Raw genomic sequence first — 18577 nt, forward strand, 5'->3', positions numbered from 1 at the left:
CATAACCCGCACTCAGTTTCTGTTGTTCACATGTGTTAATGTGTACGTTTGTTATAGTTGATGAACCTATATTGATGCATTGTTCATAGTTTACATTAGGGTTCACTCTTTGTGTTGTACATTCTAACAGTTTTGACAAATGCATAATGTCATATATCTACCATTACAGTATCATACAAAATTGATTCACTGCCCTAAAAATCCTCTGTGCTCCACCTACCTCCCCACCCCTCAAGCCCCTGGTAACCACGGGGACCCTGATCTTTTTTACTGTCCCTATAGTTTTGCCTTTTCCAGAATGTCATATAGTTGGAATCAGACAGTATGCAGCCTTTTCAGACTCCCTTCTTTCACTAAGCAACATGCATTTAAAGTTCCTCTAAAGTAGAAGATAGATGGGCCCCTGGGCTGGACAGCTGGGGTTTGTCAAGTGGAGTAACACTGAAGCTCTGTTCTCACCCAGATGCTCCAAGGTCAAAGCTAGTGGCAGAAGCTGAGCTCTGCTGAAGTAAAGAGATAAGATAACCACTCCTGAGGTCAAGGAAAACTTCCTGTCTGGACATGTGCAGGAAGGCTCCTTGGGGGTCAAAAAGGGAGGGGGCACCACCCCATAATAAGTGTGGACATATACACACAGGCCTCTGCGGTGGAATCCATCTTAGCACAAAGTTGCACACGCAGCTTGGGGAGGGTCCTAGGACCAGTCATGTGTGAAAAAAGAAATGAGATAATTGGCCAAAGGTAAACAAAGACCAGGAAGAACTGTCCTATATAAGTGATTTAAATCGCCTCTTTACTCCACTCCTCCCCATTAGAAAGGATGCCCACACCCTTTCTCTCTGGGTGTGTATTTCTGCCTAGCTTCGACTTAAATAAATAGTTTCTCTGTGTGCTCTCCCATAGTGCTGTGTCTCTAATAATAAACTTTGTACCTGTTTTTTACAGTTTTTGCCTCCTTGAAACATTCTTGCTCTCAAATGGGGGAAAGAGCCAGGGCCACTTTGCTTCTAGCCTCTAGCCCCTGGTGCTCTAGCGGCTAGGATTCCTGGTTTTCATCTGGGCTACGCAGGTTCAATTCCTGGGCAGGGAACTAAGTCCTCACTGCTGTCTCTCCGTGATCACCTCCACATCTTCTAATGGCTTGATAACTCATTTCTTTTTCTTTTTTTTTAATAGTAGGTTGAAGATATAATTTTTAAAAATTTATTTATATTTATTCATTTATTTGGTTGCGCCAGGTCTTAGTTGCAGCTCGCCGGCTCCTTAGTTGTGTCATGCGAACTCTTAGTTGCTACATGCATGTGGGATCTAGTTCCCTGAGCAGGGATTGAATCCGTGCCCCCTGCACTGGGAGTACGGAGTCTTAACCACTCCACCACCAGGGAAGTCCCCGATAGCTCATTTCTTTTTACTGCCGGATACTATTCGTTGTATGGCTATGCCACTGTGTGTCTATCCATTCACCTTTTGAAGGACATTTGGTTGCTTCCAGTATTTGGCAATTATGAATAAAACTGCTGCAAATATTCATGTGCAGGTTTTTGTGTGGACATGAATTTTCAGCTCATTTGGGTAAATAGCTGGAAGTCTGATTGCTGGATCCAACAGTAAGACCATGTTTAGCTTTGTAAGAAATTGCCAAACTGGGAATTCCCCGGTGGCCCAGGGGCTAAGACTCCTTGCTCCCAATGCAGGGGGCCCGGGTTCAGTTCCTGGTCAGGGAACTAGATCCCACATGCATGTAGCAACTAAGAGTTCGCATGACACAACTAAGGAGCCCACACGTGGCGACGAAGATCCTGTGTGCCGTGACTAACACCCGGCGCAGCCAAATACATAAATAAATAAAAAAGAAATGGCCAAGCTGTCTTCCAAAGCGGTTATACCAGTTTGCATTCCTACCAGCAAGGGATGAGATACACTTTCTTTTTTAAATAATAAATTTGAGTCCATATTCATTCAATCAACAAATATTTATCACGCAGATCCTATTTTGAGGCTGGAACTCCCTGTGCTAACCGCCAGGGACACAATGGTAGGGAAAGCAGATACTGATCTGGAGTTTACAGCCTAGTAGAGGAGAGATTCATTTCTAATTCAAGGTGTGTGTTAACATTACAGGGGTTGTGTTTATTTCACCATTCCCCGCTCTCCCCTATCTGAATGAAAGGCAAAGTCATTTATGCATCTCAGGTTGGCTGAGGTTACTCAGTCTAAGATCTGGAACCTCTGTAGAGTCACAGATTTGAGTTATGGGCAGATTCTGGGTTGGTTCATGAGACATGAAACCTTTGGTCAGGGTGGTTCTATCCAAGAAATCTATGCGTTTCCCCCATTGAGGACTTTCTTATCATCAGGCTATGTGTAGTATGGCAAAGGGGCTCCAACCCTGAGCCTCTGAGTTGTTATTTTGTTTCATAATCTTGACTTTGGAACAGTGATAGTATTACAAAGTCATAGTTGGGAAAGGAAGAAGTGTCCTGGGACTTCCCTGGTGGTCCAGTGGTTAAGACTCTGCACTTCCAATGCAGGGGGTGCAGGTTTGATCCCTGGTCCGGGAACTAAGACTCCATGTGCCGCCTGGCCAAAAAATAAATAATTTTAAAAATTAAAAAAAAAAAAAAGGAAGTGTCTCTGTCATAACACCAAGTATGTTCCAAACAGCAATTCTCTGACACCAAGTGGGTATCCTACACTTCAATTAAATTCTGACAAGTTGGCACAGACCTCATAGGTTAAGGGATCAGTCCCACAAGACTGTCTCCCACTTCAGATGTCAGCAGCAAGTGGGGTCACCAGCCACCTCCACTTTTGCCTGGCCGACTACAAATTCCAGCATTTCCATGACCACCCCCCAGATTCAATAATTTGCTGAAACAATTCACAGCCCTCAGGAAAGTGCTATACTTACAATTAGAATTTCATTAGAGAAGATAACAACCCAGGAACAGCCAAATGGAAGAGGTACATAGACTAAGGTCTTGGGAGAGGGGGGTGCAGAGGTTCCATGCCCTCTCCGGATGGGCCACCCTACCAGCTCATCGATGTGTTCACCAACCCAGAAGGTCCTTGAGCCTCAGTGATTCAGGGTTTGTTTTTTTTTTTTTTTTTTTGCGGTACACGGGCCTCTCACTGCTGTGGCCTCTCCCGTTGCGGAGCACAGGCTCTGGACGCGCAGGCTCAGCGGCCATGGCTCACGGGCCCAGCCGCTCCGCGGCATGTGGGATCTTCTTGGACGGGGCACGAACCCGTGTCCCCTGCATCGGCAGGCGGACTCTCAACCACTGCGCCACCAGGGAAGCCCTGATTCAGGGTTTTTATGTGGGATTTTATTACATATGCACATCTGATTAAATCATTAGCCATGTGACTGAACTCAATGTCCAGTCCCTTTTCCCTCCCTGAGGTCTGGGTATGAGGCTGAAAGTTCTGACCCTCTAATCACATGGTTGAAGGGGTTCATTTTGAATAACAAAAGACACTACTAACACTCATGAAATTACAAGGGTTTTAGGAGCTCTGTGCCAGGACCCAGGGACAAAGACCAAATGTATTTTATTATCCTATATGTTCCCATCAGCTCCCCAGTTAAATATGTGATATGAGCAAAACCCATGAGCTTGCTATGCAAATGCAACTTCAAGACAATTCCCCAGCACCACCTTCCAAATGATTTCAGGAGTTGCGTTGCTTTCCAGTGGGAGGCCCACCCCTGGGATCAAATCGCATTTCTACATTTTACCAGCTGGATGGCCTCAGGTAAGTCCCCTCACCTCCAAAGCGGTTTCCTCACCTGTAAAATGGAGGCAGTAACTCCTGTCTCAGAGGGTCCTTTAATGAGATGGTGCACATCCAAGTGCCCGGCATACAGGGGTGAGCAGTAAATGTTAGGGGAAACATTCCTTTCCCCTTCTGTCTAATTATGTAATCCCTGGCAATCCTGGCCTGGACTCTGATTCCTGTGGGGTGTGACTGTCCGAGTCTTCCCTGTTAGACACTCAACTGAGGCCCCCATCACACACACACACACACACACACATACACCACACCACACCACCACCACCACCAACAACAACAGTAACACACACCATCTGAGCCCCTAGGCCTGGTTTTACCATTAACTAACTGGGTGGCCTCAGACAAGGTCCAAGTCCCTGCCCTTCTTTGGGCCTCAAAACACATTTGTACAAAGAGAGTCTAGGATCTGAGGTTCAGGGAGGTGGGAGTTGCCTTCCATTCTGACTAAGCCCCCATCTGCAATCAGCACCAGGGTGTGAAGCAGAGAGAAGCAGCCAATAACAGTTTGAATAACTTAAAACTTTATTATGGGCAAAAGTACTGGCTTGAACAGTCAAGCCTAAGGGCAACTTTCCAAAATCAAGCTTAGATAAGGAAAGGGAGGGATGCCTGAGGCCTGGCTGGGGCCAACGCAAGGCTGGGGCCAGTGCAAGGCTGGGGCCAGTGCTGAGACCCAAGGTCAGTACACTATTGAACTCTGCCCTCTGAGTCCCAGCTGAGTCTGGGGAGGCCAGAGGGGACCCAAGACCATATAGCCCAGCACAGGGAGGACCAGGGAGAGGCCCTGGTCAGGCCTCCTTCACCTCTGCAACAGGAACACAGCTATGCACCATGGGGAAGTGCTCCTGACTGTCCCAAGACCAAAAGGGGGGCTCTTCCCTGAGGTTATTCTGTGTTACAGAGAAGAGATCCTCCAGTACCATCTACCCCCAACCTGGGAATGGCTGAAACCTGGACAAAGACAGAGCCCTGCAGAGTGTCAGGGAGCAGGCAGTGCAGGGCCCAGGGGGTGATGTCAGGGCCTAAGCTCATCCTTCCACTTCTGTAGCTTCTTGTCCATGGCCTGGAGCGTGGATTCATCCTGCACCAACACAGATTGGTCCTACCCCTCTCCCCACACCCGCAGGAGGCATGGGGAGGCTTGAGGAGGTCTTCCCTCCCCCAGGCCTGTCCTTTACCTTCATGAAACAGAAGCGGATATAGTGGTCAAAGAGCTTCTGATGTGGCACGCTGCAGAAGATGGAGACCGGGATGGCCATCAAGCCCTGTGGAGGAGGAGGCCCATGTCTCAGCGGCCCCACAGCCCAGCAGGCCTCTGGGGGGCTCCAGGGGGTCAGAGATGTTCCGTGATGAGACAGGAGAAGGAAAATTAGTTCAGTGCAGCACCTCCCAGTGCTGCATCCAGGTCAGAGGAAAAGCATCCCAAATCATCATTCTAAGTCCCTCCTTATGCACAGAAGGGAGAGGGAGGCTGAGAGCAGGGAAGATCATGCGGCAGGTCAGGGCAGAGCCATAGAATAAATAAGTCTTAGGGAATTCCCTGACAGTCCAGTGGTTAGGACTCTGCGCTTTCACTGCTGAGGGCGCGGGTTCAATCCCTGGTCGGGGAACTAAGATCCTGTAAACCATGTGGCACAGCCAAAACAAAAAACAAAAAAACACCACAAACAAGCAAAAAAAAAGAAATAAGTCTTAGAGTCGTAGCTCTGAGCTGGATGGACCTCAGAGTTAATGGGCCAGCTCCTCACTGTACAGATGGGAAGACCGAAGCCCTGAGAGGGCAAGAATTCCTGCCAGCCCACAAGGCATATTTGAGCAAATTGAAAACAGGCTTCCCATTCCTTGAAGTGGATGCAACCCTGTGCCACGGCTCAAGGCAGAGGACTGGCTGGACTTTGGCGCATCAGCCCCCTGGTCAGGCACCCTTAGCAGTGCACAGCCTGTAAAACGTACACAGCGGCCCTGGCAGAGGCCCAGCCCACCTTGTTCTTGATCATCCACTTGACAAAGCGTCTGTCGTAGGGCTCATCTGCAGCTCCGGGCAAGTTGGGCATCTTGCTCTCTGGGGGACAGAGGCCAGGCTGAGCCCTGAGCAGCCTCCAGGGCCCTGTACCTGGCCCAGCCCGGCCAGTCCCACTCACTGAATTCCGAGATGTCTGTGATGAGGAAGTAGCTGCCCTGGGGGATCACGGGCCTCAGGCCTACAGACTTCAGGCTCTGTATCATGTGGTCACGGCAGTGCTGTATGGCCTGTGGGAGCTGCACAAAGTAGCTGCTGGGTTGGCCGAAGTGCAGTTGCTCCCGCTCAAAGCTCTGGGCTACTGCAGCCTGGGGAGGGCGGAGGGACAAGCAGGTCAGGTGTGACCTGACCTTGGAGCCAGCCCGAACTCCTTTCTTGCCCCACTCCCTCCCCCGGTGGGGTGGGTCCTGCCCCCCCCTTCACCTGGGCCTGTGTGGGACAGTGGAAGATGGAGTTCTGGTGCATGGTGCGCAGGTGCTTCAGGAGACTGTCCGGGCCTAGAACCCAGCCCACCTGGACCAGGAACATAGGTAGGGGGTGAGGCTCTTCGGGGCCTGACCAAACCCTTTCTGGATTTCCAGGCCAGACTCGCCTACCAAGGATTGTAGAGGGAGGGGTCACCCCCGCCCTCGTTGACTCACCTTCCAGCCTGTGGCACTAAAGGTCTTGCCAGCGCTGCCAATGGTCAGGGTGCGTTCCCACATGCCAGGGAGGGTGGCTGCCCAAGGCCAAAGAAAGAAGCTGCTGAGATGGGGCGGGGGCTGGACCCCAGCAGGCACTCAGGTTCTCAACGCTCCAGATTCCACCATGTGCTAAGCTACTCCCAGGACTTATTTGAGCTCACCCTCATGACAACCCTGGGAGGCAGGTGCCATGTGTTCCCCTGTCCTCAGAGAGGTGAAGTCACTGCCCCAGGTCACCTGACCTGTGTGGGTCTAGACCCCTCGGTCCTAATCAACAGGCCTGCGCTGACACCCAGACTGGGCTCAAGGCCCTGCCACAAATGTCCAGGGGAACGGGGGCACCCTGGCCGGCTCGGCTCACCGATGCTGACGTGCTGGCACCCGTCGTAGACCAGCCACTGGTAGACCTCGTCGGTGATACACACCACGTCATGCTGCTGGCACAGGCTGGCCACCAGCTCCAGTTCTGCCCTGGAGAACACCTGCAGGGACCATCCCCAAACAGAGAGGCCTGCTTAGAGAGATGAAAAGACAGGGCCAGAGCCGGTGCTGAGGGCTTTTCTGTCCCATCCTATCCCTGCAACAGTGACCCTGTGAAGTTGGTCGTGAGATAACAGAAAATACATATATATATATATGTGTGTGTGTGTGTATATATATATACATATATACATACATATATATGTGTGTGTGTATATATATATATATACACACACACACACACACATACATATATATATATATATCTGCCCCAATTCCTGGCACAGAACTCCTAAAACCCTTGTAAATTACTAAGTGGTAAGAGCACTAGGAACATCTTTTGTTCTATTATTTGCTCTTTGATCCTGACCTAGACACAGGGTGGCTCTGGAAACTCTTGTAAATTCCTAAGTGATAAGAGCACTAGAAGTGGACTTCCCTGGTGGCACAGTGGTTAAGAATCCACCTGCCTTCAATCCCTGGTCTGGGCAGATCCCACATGCCGCGGAGCAACTAAGCCTGTGCACCACAACTACTGAGCCTGTGCTCTAGGGCCCGTGAGCCACAACTACTGAGCCCTCATGCCACAACTACTGAAGCCCATGCGCCTAGAACCTGTGCTCCACAACCACAACAAGAGAAGCCACCGTAATGAGAAGCCCGCGCACGGCAACAAAGAGTAGCCACTGCTCGCCGCAACTAGAGAAAGCCCGTGCACAGCAACGAAGACCCAACACAGCCATAAATAAATAAATAAATAAATAAATAAATAAATAAATTTATAACCAAAAAAAAAAAAAGAATCCGCCTGCCAGTGTGGGGGACACGGGTTCGAGCCCTGGTCCGGGAAGATCCCACATGCCACGGAGCAACTAAGTCCGTGCGCCACAACTACTGAACCTAAGCTCTAGAGCCCGTGAGCCACAACTACTGAGCCCGCATGCCACAACTACCGAAGCACACATGCTCTAGGGCCCGCATGCCACAACTACGGAGCCCGAGTGCTGCAGCTACTGAAGCTCGCACACCTAGAGCCTGTGCTCCGCAACAAGAGAAGCCACCACAATGAGAAGCCCATGCACTGCAACCAAGAGTAGCCCCCACTCGCTGCAACTAGAGAAAGCCTGCACGCAACAACAAAGACCCACTGCAGCCAAAAATAAATAAATTTTAAAAAAAAGAGCACTAGAAGCATTTTTGTTCTAATGAGGCAACTCTAAGTGGGCTCTTGGATTGGGGCTGATCATCAGAAAGACGAAGCCATATTGGAAGTTTGGAATTTTCTCCAGAGAGGGCAGAGGGGCTGGAAATGGAGTTGATAATTGAAGCCTCCATAAAAATCCCAATAGGACAGGGTTCAGAGAGCTTGCAGGTGGGTGAGCACATCCAGGTACCAGGAGCTTGACACACCCCAGCTCCACAGGGACAGGAGCACCTGTGCTCGGGAACCTCCCAGACCTCGCCCTACATGTCTCTTCATCAGGCTGTTCATCTATTGTACCCTCTGATAAACAGGTAACTAAGTAGGTGCTTCCCTGAGTCCTGTGAGCCTCTCTAGCAAATTAACTGAACCGAGGAGGGGATTGTGGGCACCTCAGATTTACAACCATAGGTCAGCAGCATAGGTGACAACCTCGACTTGTGATTGGTGTCTGGAGTGGGGTGGGGGGCAGCCTTGTGAGACTGAGCCCTTAACCTGTGGGATCTGACGCCATCTCCAGGTAGACAGTGTCAGAATTGAATTAAATTGAGTTGACTTGTGGGACACCCAGCTGGTCTCACAGAATTGCTTAGTGTGGGAAAAAAAACCACATATCTGGTGTCAGAAGCGTTTTGAGTGTGATAATGGTGTGACAGTAAAGGAGAGACACAGGTGGAAGCCTGGGTCTTCCTTCACATCAGTTCTGTCATGTTCCCATTTTCCAGATGAGAAACTGGAGAGGTGAAGTCACTGGCCCAGGTTCATGGGCAAGTCATGGAGATGTCCAGCCCGCTCCACCACCCAAGGCCTGATACCTTCCCTGGGGATCCCTGCCCCAGGCCCTGGGACCTCTGGGAGCTTCGGTCCTCAGAGCTCATCGCAGGTAGTCCTCCCACTTCACAGGCAAAGAAACTGAGGCCCCATGGCAGCACAAGAGTAACAGAGCAGGGACGTGAGCCAATCTGGAGGGGTCCCCGGAGGAGGTCTCTCAGGTACCTTTCCCAGGGGGTTGTTGGGTGTGTTGAGGATAAGGGCTTTAGTGCGAGACGTGAACTTGCTGGCCAGCTCCGTGGGGTCCAGCTGCCAGCTGCTGCTGGAATCCAGTTCCCCATCCTGGTTGGGGCTCTGCAAGGAGGTGGGAGGGGGTGGCAATACTTACCCACATGACTTTCATCTCAAGAAAGTCAGCCTTCCTCCCCCCAGGTATCTCTCCCCACTGTCTCTCCTCTCGGGCTCTGGACACCCCTCTCCTCACCCTGGAGAAACTGCCCTCCTTCACTTCCTTCCTTCTTTCCCACCTCCCAGGGTTCAACCCAGCACACTCCTTGGACCCCTCTGCCCACCCACACCCCGACCAGCATCCTTACCGGCTTCAGGGACACAAACACAGGGCGACCCCCTGCCATCAATGTCATGGGCTCATAACAGTCAAAAAAGGGCTCGATGATGATGACCTGGTACAAGGATCAGATTGGCTGGGGTCAGCACCACCCTGACCCTTCACCCCCACCCAGCCCTGGCCTTGCCCACTCACCTCGTCTCCTTCGTCCACCAGGGCCTGGAAGGCTGTGAACAGGGCCCCATAGGCACCCACAGTCACCAGCACGTTCTTGAGTGGGTCTATGTCCTGTCCCAGCAACTTCCCGAAGAAACTGGCCAGGATCTTCGTCAGGGGTGGATAACCCTGCCGGGACAGCAGGGGTCAGCGGCCTGGTTCAGCCTGGGCCCAGCCTCCCACTCAGATGCATCCAGGCAATTCTAGCATCTTCCAGCAGCAAGCCTTGGGGCAGAGTCAGTTCCTGTGGGGTGAGTTCTTTCATCTCCATCGCCAGCACATGCCATAAAGCCTGCTCTGTGCCAGGCCCAGCATCCAGGGCTGGGATCAGTGGGAAACCAGACAGAGTGTATGCCTTCGTGGAGCACAGTGCAACGGAGCCCTCAAAATAGTAGCAACTCCACACTTTAAACACCTCCCTCTAAGTTTAAGTAGCACTTTTGTGCCATCTAATCCTCTTGGCAGCCTTGCAAAAGAGGTATTATTTGATGCCCACCATTTGACTGGTAGAAAAACAGTGAGCCAGAGAAAGAAAATGACTTTCCCAAGGTCATGCCAGTTGAAGTGCAGGAATAGGACTTTATGTTGCAGCTTTGGAAGCACCCCACTTTGAGAGGAAGACTGGATCTGTATGCTTGTTTGTTGAGGACACTTATAAAACACTCCAGGCTGGGCTTCCTTGGTGGCGCAGTGGTTGAGGGTCCACCTGCCGATGCAGGGGACACGGGTTCGTGCCCCAGTCCGGGAAGATCCCACATGCCGCGGAGTGGCTGGGCCCGTGAGCCATGGCTGTTGAGCCTGTGTGTCCGGAGCCTGTGCTCCGCAACGGGAGAGGCCACAACAGTGAGAGGCCCACATACCGCAAAAAAAAAACCCAAACAAACAGACAAACAAAAAAAAACACTCCAGGCTAAGCCAAGGGACTGAAACCTAAGGTCTAGAACTTAACTAAATAATTCACTAAACCAGAATTGACTACATAAAAATGAAAAATTTCTGTACACCAAAATATCCCATGAGCAAAGTTAAAAGACAAAGAGAGGAACACTGCAACATAAGAGAAAGAAATAAGATATTTAATATATAAAGAGCTCTTTCAAAGCAATAAGACAAAGATATACACCCAAATGAAAAAAACGAGGTCAGGCATGAAAGAAAGTCCTGAGGCCCAATATGTACATGAAAAGAATGAACATTCCTGCCAGCTCTGAGACCAGCCTGTTGGTGGGTATGTGAGTAAACCTTACTAGAGGGCAATTTGACAATATCCAGCACAGGCTGAAATGCTTACACCCTTTGATTCTCTAGTTTTACTTCTTGGGATATATCTGAGAGAAATATTTACATATGTGTACAAAGGGATACACAAAGAGATATTCACTGTGGCATTGCTTAATAGTGAGATAACCAAACCAGATCATCAGTGTAGGGCTGGGTAAATAGATTATGGCACATCTAGGCAATCGGATACTATGCAGCCATCAAAAAGAATGAGGCTAATGGAGTACATATACACAATGGAATACTACTCCGCTATGAAAAAGAATGAAATAATGCCATTTGCAGCAACATGGATGCAACTAGAGGTTATCATACTAAGTGAAGTAAGTCACAAAGAGAAAGACAAATACCATATGATATCACTTATATGTGGAATATAAAATATGACACAAATGAACCTATCTATGAAACAGAATCAGGGACATAGAGAACAGACTGGTGGTTGCCAAGGGGGAGGGGGATGGGAGAGGGTTGGATGGGGAGTTTGGGATTAGCAGATGCAAACTGGTATGTATAGAATGGATAAACAACAAGGTCCTACTATATAGCACAGGGAACTATATTCAATATCCTATGATAAACCATAATGGAAAAGAATATGAAAAAGAATGTACGTCTGAGTCACTTTGTTGTACAGCAGTAATTAACACAACATTGTAATTCAACTATACTTCAATAAAAAATAAATTAAAAAAAAAAGAATGAGGCTGTTTTGACATGGAAAGATGCCTATGTCATACTATTTAGTGAAATAAGTTATAGAACATTACTAGAGTATGAGTCCATTTGTGTTAAGAAATACAAATCTCACGTGTGGGCATGTGAATGTGTGTGTGTTTATACAAGCATTTTTAAAAGTTAAAAGTTCAGGGGACTTCCCTGGTGGTGCAGTGGTCGAGAGTCCGCCTGCCAATGCAGGGAACACGGGTTTGGGCCCTGGTCCGGGAGGATCCCACATGCCGTGGAGCACCTGGGCTCGTGCACCACAACTACTGAGCCTGTGCTCTAGAGCCCGTGATCCACAACTACTGAGCTTGCGTGCCACTACTACTCAAGCCCACGTGCCTAGAGCCCGTGCTCCACAACAAGAGAGGCCGCCACAGTGAGAAGCCCGCGCATGGCAACGAGGAGTGGCCCCTGTTGCAGCAACTAGAGAGGGCCCAGGTGCAGCAATGAAGACCCAACACAGCCACAAATAAAATAAATAAAATAAATAAATTTATAAAAGTTCAAAGTTCAAAAGTCTAAACACTCAGCAAAGTAGCAAACTGTTAGCAGTGGTTATCTCTGGGTGGTGGCACTGGAGGGAACTTTCCCCCAGGGCGATGAGATGCACACCAAAGTTTAAGAAACTACTCCAAGGGGGCAAATATTTACTCTGTGGTTCTTCACAGAAAGACTTCGGATTTAGAGTCAAAACAATCAGCAGCTTGTCTTTCAGGGTTAAGCTTAGGTGTCACCTCCTTCAGAAAGCCCTCCCTGATCTCCCAGGTCTCATTCCCTCCTTCTTGCTCCCAAGTACCCCATTCTCCTCCATCACAGCATATCAGCTACCTTTGTCTTCTGCTATTGTTTTGGGTTTTGGTCTGCTTTTCCCACTAGACCATGAGCTCCTGGCTCATGCTTTTTTATCTGTCTTTCCCCCAGACCATGAACTGTTCCAGGGACTGGAACAAAGGAGACAGTCAGTGAACACTGAACCATGGCCAGGCTGAATTCCCGGGGCTCTGCCCCATGAACCCTGACACTCAGATGGGCCTGCTGCCCAAAAAGATCTGCTCCGTCCTCCCCCGGGACCTCCTCAGAGGCCCATGTCCAGGGACCCCCCAAAGGGGCTGGTAGACTCACAAATGCCTTCGTGTACTGGTTGAGCATGAAGTCCCCACTGACGGCGTGCTGAAAGGCTTCCACGGCGAAGTCTGGGGGTGGGAAGTCTGGGAAGCCTTGGCCCAAGTTCACGACATCAGCCTCACTGGCCAGTTTGACAAACTCCACCCTGGGCAACAAACAGAGAGTGGGTACCAGCCCAACCCTCCACCCCGACCTGGACTTCCGCTTGCTTTCAGGGCAGGGTGAGCAAGGCGTTGGGCTCCTTCTAGAAAAACTGCATGATCAGCATCCACCCTGGTCCGGAGATCTGTTCATGGTCATAACTGGTTCCATGCTGATCACATGTCTTAGCCCAGGGGCTTTCCAACTTTCCACCACGATCCATAGTAAGAAATCACTTTTACATCCCAAGCTCTGTAGAGCACAAACATGGACTCAACTTTCTCCTTCCGGTGTGATCCACTGCAGTATTTCCCATCCTATTCTACTCTAGTCTTTAGAAATACTTGTTGAGCGCCCCGAAATGGATTTCATGACCCGTTCATGTGTCTCTCAGCACCACACTTTGAAATGCTTGCTCGCATCATCTCTGATAGTCTATGAGGCATGTTCTGCTCCTTGATCACAGGGGGTACGGAGAAGCTGGGGTTCGGGCGACTTGCCCAACGTCTCCCAGTTAGCACTGCCAGCCTTTGGTGTCTGAAGCACCAGTTCTGCGCTTGACGATTACCCTGGACAGACTGGGGCCTGCCATCTGCCGTCTCTGGCCCCTGACCATCTTTCTTCTGGCCCTGCCTAGTGGCTACCTGTTCAGGGAAACTGGAAGAGAGGCTGAGAGGCTGAAGAGGCTGGTATGCAGTTCCAGGTTGGTTGGGGGCAGAGGGGTCAGGCTGGGTGGAGTTGAATTTGCATAACAATAAATATCATTATGTCTAAAATTGGTCATTTTCTCTCCAGAGCGCCACAGTGTCTCTGAAGACAGAGTTGCTGAAGCTCAGAGAGGCCAGTGACCTGCCCAGAGTCACACAGCCACTAAGGCAGAGCTGAGATGCAAAATCAGGTGGTGGATGTTCGATGGTGGCTGGGACAGGGAAGCCAGGCTCAAATACCCTACGGAGACCAGCTGCCCTGTGGGTTGGGCCTCTAGGGTCCTGATCCTCAGGCCACCACCCTGGGGTCAGCAGGAACCTGGGACCTTTCATGGCCCTCATCCCTCCTGACACTCCTCTGCTGTCCCGTGCATTCCTCCCAGGCCAGCTCCTGCTCTGCCCTGCCTTCGCATGAGACTTAGCCTCTCCTGGCCTCAGTCCTTCCTTCTGTACAATGGGTGTGACGGGTTCAAGAGTCTGCTGGGTCTGTGAGTCAGGAAAGATTCTTCCTGTCTCTCCCAGCCAGTCATTTCCTCCTTCGGAGTTGGACTTTACCTTATCTGAAAAATGGGCCATAAGCCTGCCCACCTGCCTCACAGAGAGGACAGAGTGTGGCAGCCTGGGGAACAGGACCCTGGAGGCCCAACCTAGAGGGCAACCGGACCCTACAGGGCCTTTGGGCCCAGCTCCCCCATCCCAAACACCATGGAGCATCAGAGGAGAAGATGGAGGTGGAAGATTTTTGCAAAACACAAAGCGTTGTACAGCAGGGGAGTTTGAAAGAAAAAATGGTTCTCTTTTTGGTAAAAACAACAGCCAATGATTTTTTCTTTTTAACATACAGAGGTGGCTCAATGCCCTTGGCCAAAGGTAGAGCGGGCCAGGAGCAGTGGTTGGGGGGAAGCGGGAAGGTCATTAAATCTTTCTCACACATCTTCCATTGCATCCATCGAATCACGGGTGACAAGGGGCACATATGCCTCTCATATTTAGAATAGGTCAATAAAGAAAAGATGTCAACCTCTGCAAGTGTTGGTGAGGAGCTGCCCGTGTCTTACCTTCTTATATTCCTTAGCTTAGCTTGTTCTGTACTAAGTGTGAAATGAAAGAATCCCTGGAAAGCCCTCAGCCTGGTGCCTGGGTAATGCCTGGGTAATGGCCATCGCTCACATAGTATGTCACCTCATCCCCCCAGGCCCTTCAAGGGAAAGGGAATTACCTCCATTTCCCAGATGGGAAACTGAGGCTCAGAGCAGGCGAGTCACCGGCCCCAAATGCCACAGCCAAGCAGGGCGGGGCTGAGATCCGAACCTAAGCTGGCTGCTGGGGGTCTCACCTCTCAGGAGCTGTGGCTACAAATCTTCCCCCGTCCGAGTGCGCGGCCGTCCTGGGTACCACTGAGTTACTGCCAATCCAGGGACCGCCAGCCCTGCCCTGCCCTTGAGCCCAGGGGACCCCCACACCCCTCCCCAGCCCCGCCCAGCTCACCATGGGTTGTGGTCGATCCCATCCAGCCTTCGAGCCTGCAGCTGTTTGGTCATGATGAGCTGAAGACAGAACAAACAGAGGGTCAGTGGTGGAGGCCCAGAAGCCTGGGCCTGCCCGGGAGGCAGCTTCTCTGGGGCCATAGCCTTGGTGCCCACTCCTCCAGGCGGGAGGCGGAGAGCAGGGCTCCCAGACAAGACAGGGGGGCGGGGTCTCCCGCCGCCCCGCTCAGCTCCTCCCACTCCAGCAGCCTGGACTCGCCCACCTGCCAGCCCAGGGTCCACGTATCCCGGCACACAGCCTGGATTCCATCAGGCTAAAGTTTGACCCAGGAGGGGCTGGGGCCGAGGAGGAGGTGCAGGAGGAAGGGGGAGAGCAGAGCACGGGAAGGATCGTGGCGACAGTGACTGCAGCAGCTTCTCGCTAAGCTCTTCCTTTGACTTCTCAGGACCACCTGGCTGGTCCCGTTTTACAGATGAGAAGATGGAGGAGGGGGAGCGGGGAGAGGGATGTGTTCAAGGTCATACAACAGATACACTCAGACTCAGGGCTGTTTGAGACGAGGCCACGTTCTGACTCAGGCAAAGAGGACACTTGCTCGGTCCTAGGGGGCTCAGGGGACCTCCCCTCCCCTTCCCTATGTTCCTTCCAGGCCAGCTTCCCCCTCACCCGCAGGTGTGCAGACACTGGCCAGGCCTGAGAACCACCAAACTCAGGTCCTAAGCCCGCCTTGGCTGGGTGACATTGCACAGGTGCTTTAGCTCCCCTGGCCTCAGTCTCTCCATCAGTATAATAGGGGCATAGGCTCTGTGGTCCCTCCCAGCCTCCTGGTCCTGTGGCTTGGAGTCTCAGATGGCCGGCAGGTGGTGGGGCCACAGCTGTATCTAACAGTGAGCCCCCACTGTTCCTCATGGGCTTAGTCCCCACAGCACGTCTATCAGAGGGACCAGGATAATCCCCATGTAAAGATGAGGACACTGAAGCTCAAAGAGGTTCAGGGACTTCCCCAAGGTTGGAGGAGGAGCTGGACAGGACCCTGGTCAGGGTGGTGGCAACAGCAGGGCTCCTAGTGTCTGGCCCCTGCCCTGGAGAAGGGCATGGGGACCGTCTGTATACGGGCCAGGCTTTTCCATCACTTGGGAGTCTTGCTGATGGGAATGATTTGCAGAGAGCCCAGCATGGGGCTGACACCTAGTAGGTGCTTTGCTAACATTGGCAGCCCTGTCCCTGACACCTCTCACCAGGCCTGGCACTCAGAACATGTCAAAATAGTTAAAAATGAGAGCGTGATCCCTGCCAGGGAAAATCATGTTATCACCCAAATGTTAGTCAGCAGTGATTATCTTTAGTTGGTTAGTTGACAGATATTTTTCTTCTCTTCCTTATAATTTTCTTATTTTCCAAATTTTCTAAAATAAAGGTTTTATTTTTATGATTAAAAAATGTGGGAGAAAATTACATTTTAGAGGAATGTTTGTAAATATGATATACCAACATCAATAAAACAGGCTACAAAATAGCATGTACAGGATGATTATATTTTTAAAAATATACCCTAATATATATTTGTATGTATATATATATTTTTTATGACCATATGTGAATAGAAAAAAATTTAGAAGGAAACATACCAAATGTTAAGAAAGGTTCTCTCTGAGTGGTGGAATTATAGGTGATTTAATTATAAGTGTACTTTTCTATGTTTCTAAGTTTCTTGTATGGAGAGCATACCATGTTTGACTGATTCTGATATGTGTATTTTTTGCACATTGCACTTTCAGATGTGTCTTAGAATCTATAGCACGAGTTTAACTGGCAATTTCCCCACTTACTAGTCCATAAAATAACAGTGCATCTTAATATTGATGGCATTATAGGTTCAATGATATAAGGAATTACATTTGAATCGGGTACGCATCATACTTAAAAAAATAAAGTGAAGATGAGTCGGGGCAGTGGGGGTGGGTGGGTAGAGGTTGGAGTGAGGGAGTTTGTGGAGGGCTGGGGTGGGCGAAGGAGTAGAGGGGTGCAGGGGCACAGAGAGAGAGCAAAGGGGGTGGATGGAGTTGAGTGAGTTCAGGAAGAAGATAAAAGAGGGGGGACTCTAGAAGCTTGGGGTGCTCGGTGGAGTGGCCTTTGAGTATGCCACGCACTCCTTGGATAAGGGGGGAACCAGTGCCTGTTCTTGAGCTTATGCGTAATGTAGTTACTCAGCCAACATTTATGAAGCACCTACTGTGTACCAAACACTGGGCTGGGCACAGGGGGTGATGGGGAGGCAGCAGCTCCAAGGAGACCATTCAGATGCATAGCTACAAGTTCTAGATTAGAAGCAAGGGCAAGGGAGAGGCCCACATCCAGGCTGCGGTCAGAGAAGGCCTCCTGAAAGAGGAGGCTCGTGCACAGCTTTGAAGCCGGAACCAAGCCAGATCCCAGGACCCCTGGGGCACGCAAGCAGCAGAGCACGAGGGGCTAGAGCACTTACAGTCTGATGCAAACACCGGGCGAGCGAAGCTCCAGACTTCTTTCCCCGGAAGGGCCCCACCAGGTGCAAATAGATGGCTGCCGCATTCCTGAACATGCCTCCCAGAGCCATGGGGCACTGACGATGTCTCCTCCAAGGGCAGAGGAGAAGAGAGGAGAATGCCCTGGCCAGAAAATGGCTCCGAGCTCAGGACTTGGGTCCCCCACACAGCTCTAATAACAACAACAACAGTAAGTGCTAATATTTATTGAGTCGTCCCTGTGTGCCAGGCACGGCAGCAAGTGCTTTGCTGCATGGCTATCCTTCAGTCCTTGAAACCCTGGGACCCCTTCCCCCGCAGCAACCAGAGTGACCCTTTCAAAGTGTAAATCACCTCTAATTAAAAAATGATCCAGGGACTTCCCTGGTGGCACACTGGTTAAGAATCCACCTGCCAATGCAGGGGACACAGGTTTGAGCCCTGGTCCGGGAAGATCCCATGTGCCGCAGAACAGCTAAGCCCGTGCACCACAACTACTGAGCCTGCGAGCCACAACTACTGAGTCCCTGTGCCACAACTACTGAAGTTCATGTGCCTAGAGCCCGTGCTCCTCAACAAGAGAAGCCACTGCAATGAGAAGCCCGCACGCTGCCATGAAGAGTAGCCTCTGCTCCCCGCAACTAGAGAAAGCCCGCGTGCAGCAATGAAGACCTAACACAGCCAAATAAAAAAGATCCAGGGACTTCCCTGGTGGTCCAGTGGTTGAGACTCTGTGCTCCCAATACAGAGTGTAAGAGTTTGATCCCTGGTCGGGGAACTAAGATCCTGCATACCACGTGGCAGCCAAAAAAAAAAAAAATCCAGTTGAAGATTATGGATGGCCCCTAACATTGCAGACAGAGTCAACCTT

At 50.6% G+C, this 18577-nt stretch overlaps 1 protein-coding gene across 5 annotated transcripts in view; it reads right to left on the reverse strand.

Moving 5' to 3' along the window:
• Positions 1-4302: 4302 nt before the first annotated feature.
• The window catches only part of KYAT1 (kynurenine aminotransferase 1), a 33042-nt gene continuing 18767 nt past the window's right edge, over positions 4303-18577 (reverse strand). For 2 of the 5 annotated variants that reach the window (XM_029201755.1, XM_029201756.1), the window contains exons 2-13: positions 15206-15264; positions 12867-13014; positions 9717-9866; positions 9550-9636; positions 9179-9307; positions 6863-6983; positions 6460-6536; positions 6242-6331; positions 5940-6126; positions 5781-5860; positions 4977-5063; positions 4303-4879 (exon numbers count right to left, since the gene is read on the reverse strand). In XM_029201755.1, coding sequence (XP_029057588.1) covers positions 4814-4879; positions 4977-5063; positions 5781-5860; positions 5940-6126; positions 6242-6331; positions 6460-6536; positions 6863-6983; positions 9179-9307; positions 9550-9636; positions 9717-9866; positions 12867-13014; positions 15206-15258 — 1275 coding nt within the window. In that variant the 5' untranslated portion in view covers positions 15259-15264 and the 3' untranslated portion in view covers positions 4303-4813. Of the gene's footprint in view, positions 5064-5780; positions 5861-5939; positions 6127-6241; positions 6332-6459; positions 6537-6862; positions 6984-9178; positions 9308-9549; positions 9637-9716; positions 9867-12866; positions 13015-15205; positions 15265-17687; positions 18201-18577 lie in introns of those variants that run through there. The other 3 variants (XM_029201753.1, XM_029201752.1, XM_029201754.1) reach the window with 2 other exon arrangements.

The sequence above is a fragment of the Monodon monoceros genome, unplaced genomic scaffold (genome assembly GCF_005190385.1).
Source record: "Monodon monoceros isolate NGI ecotype Baffin Bay Population unplaced genomic scaffold, NGI_Narwhal_1 Super_Scaffold_5, whole genome shotgun sequence".
NCBI lineage: Eukaryota > Metazoa > Chordata > Mammalia > Artiodactyla > Monodontidae > Monodon > Monodon monoceros.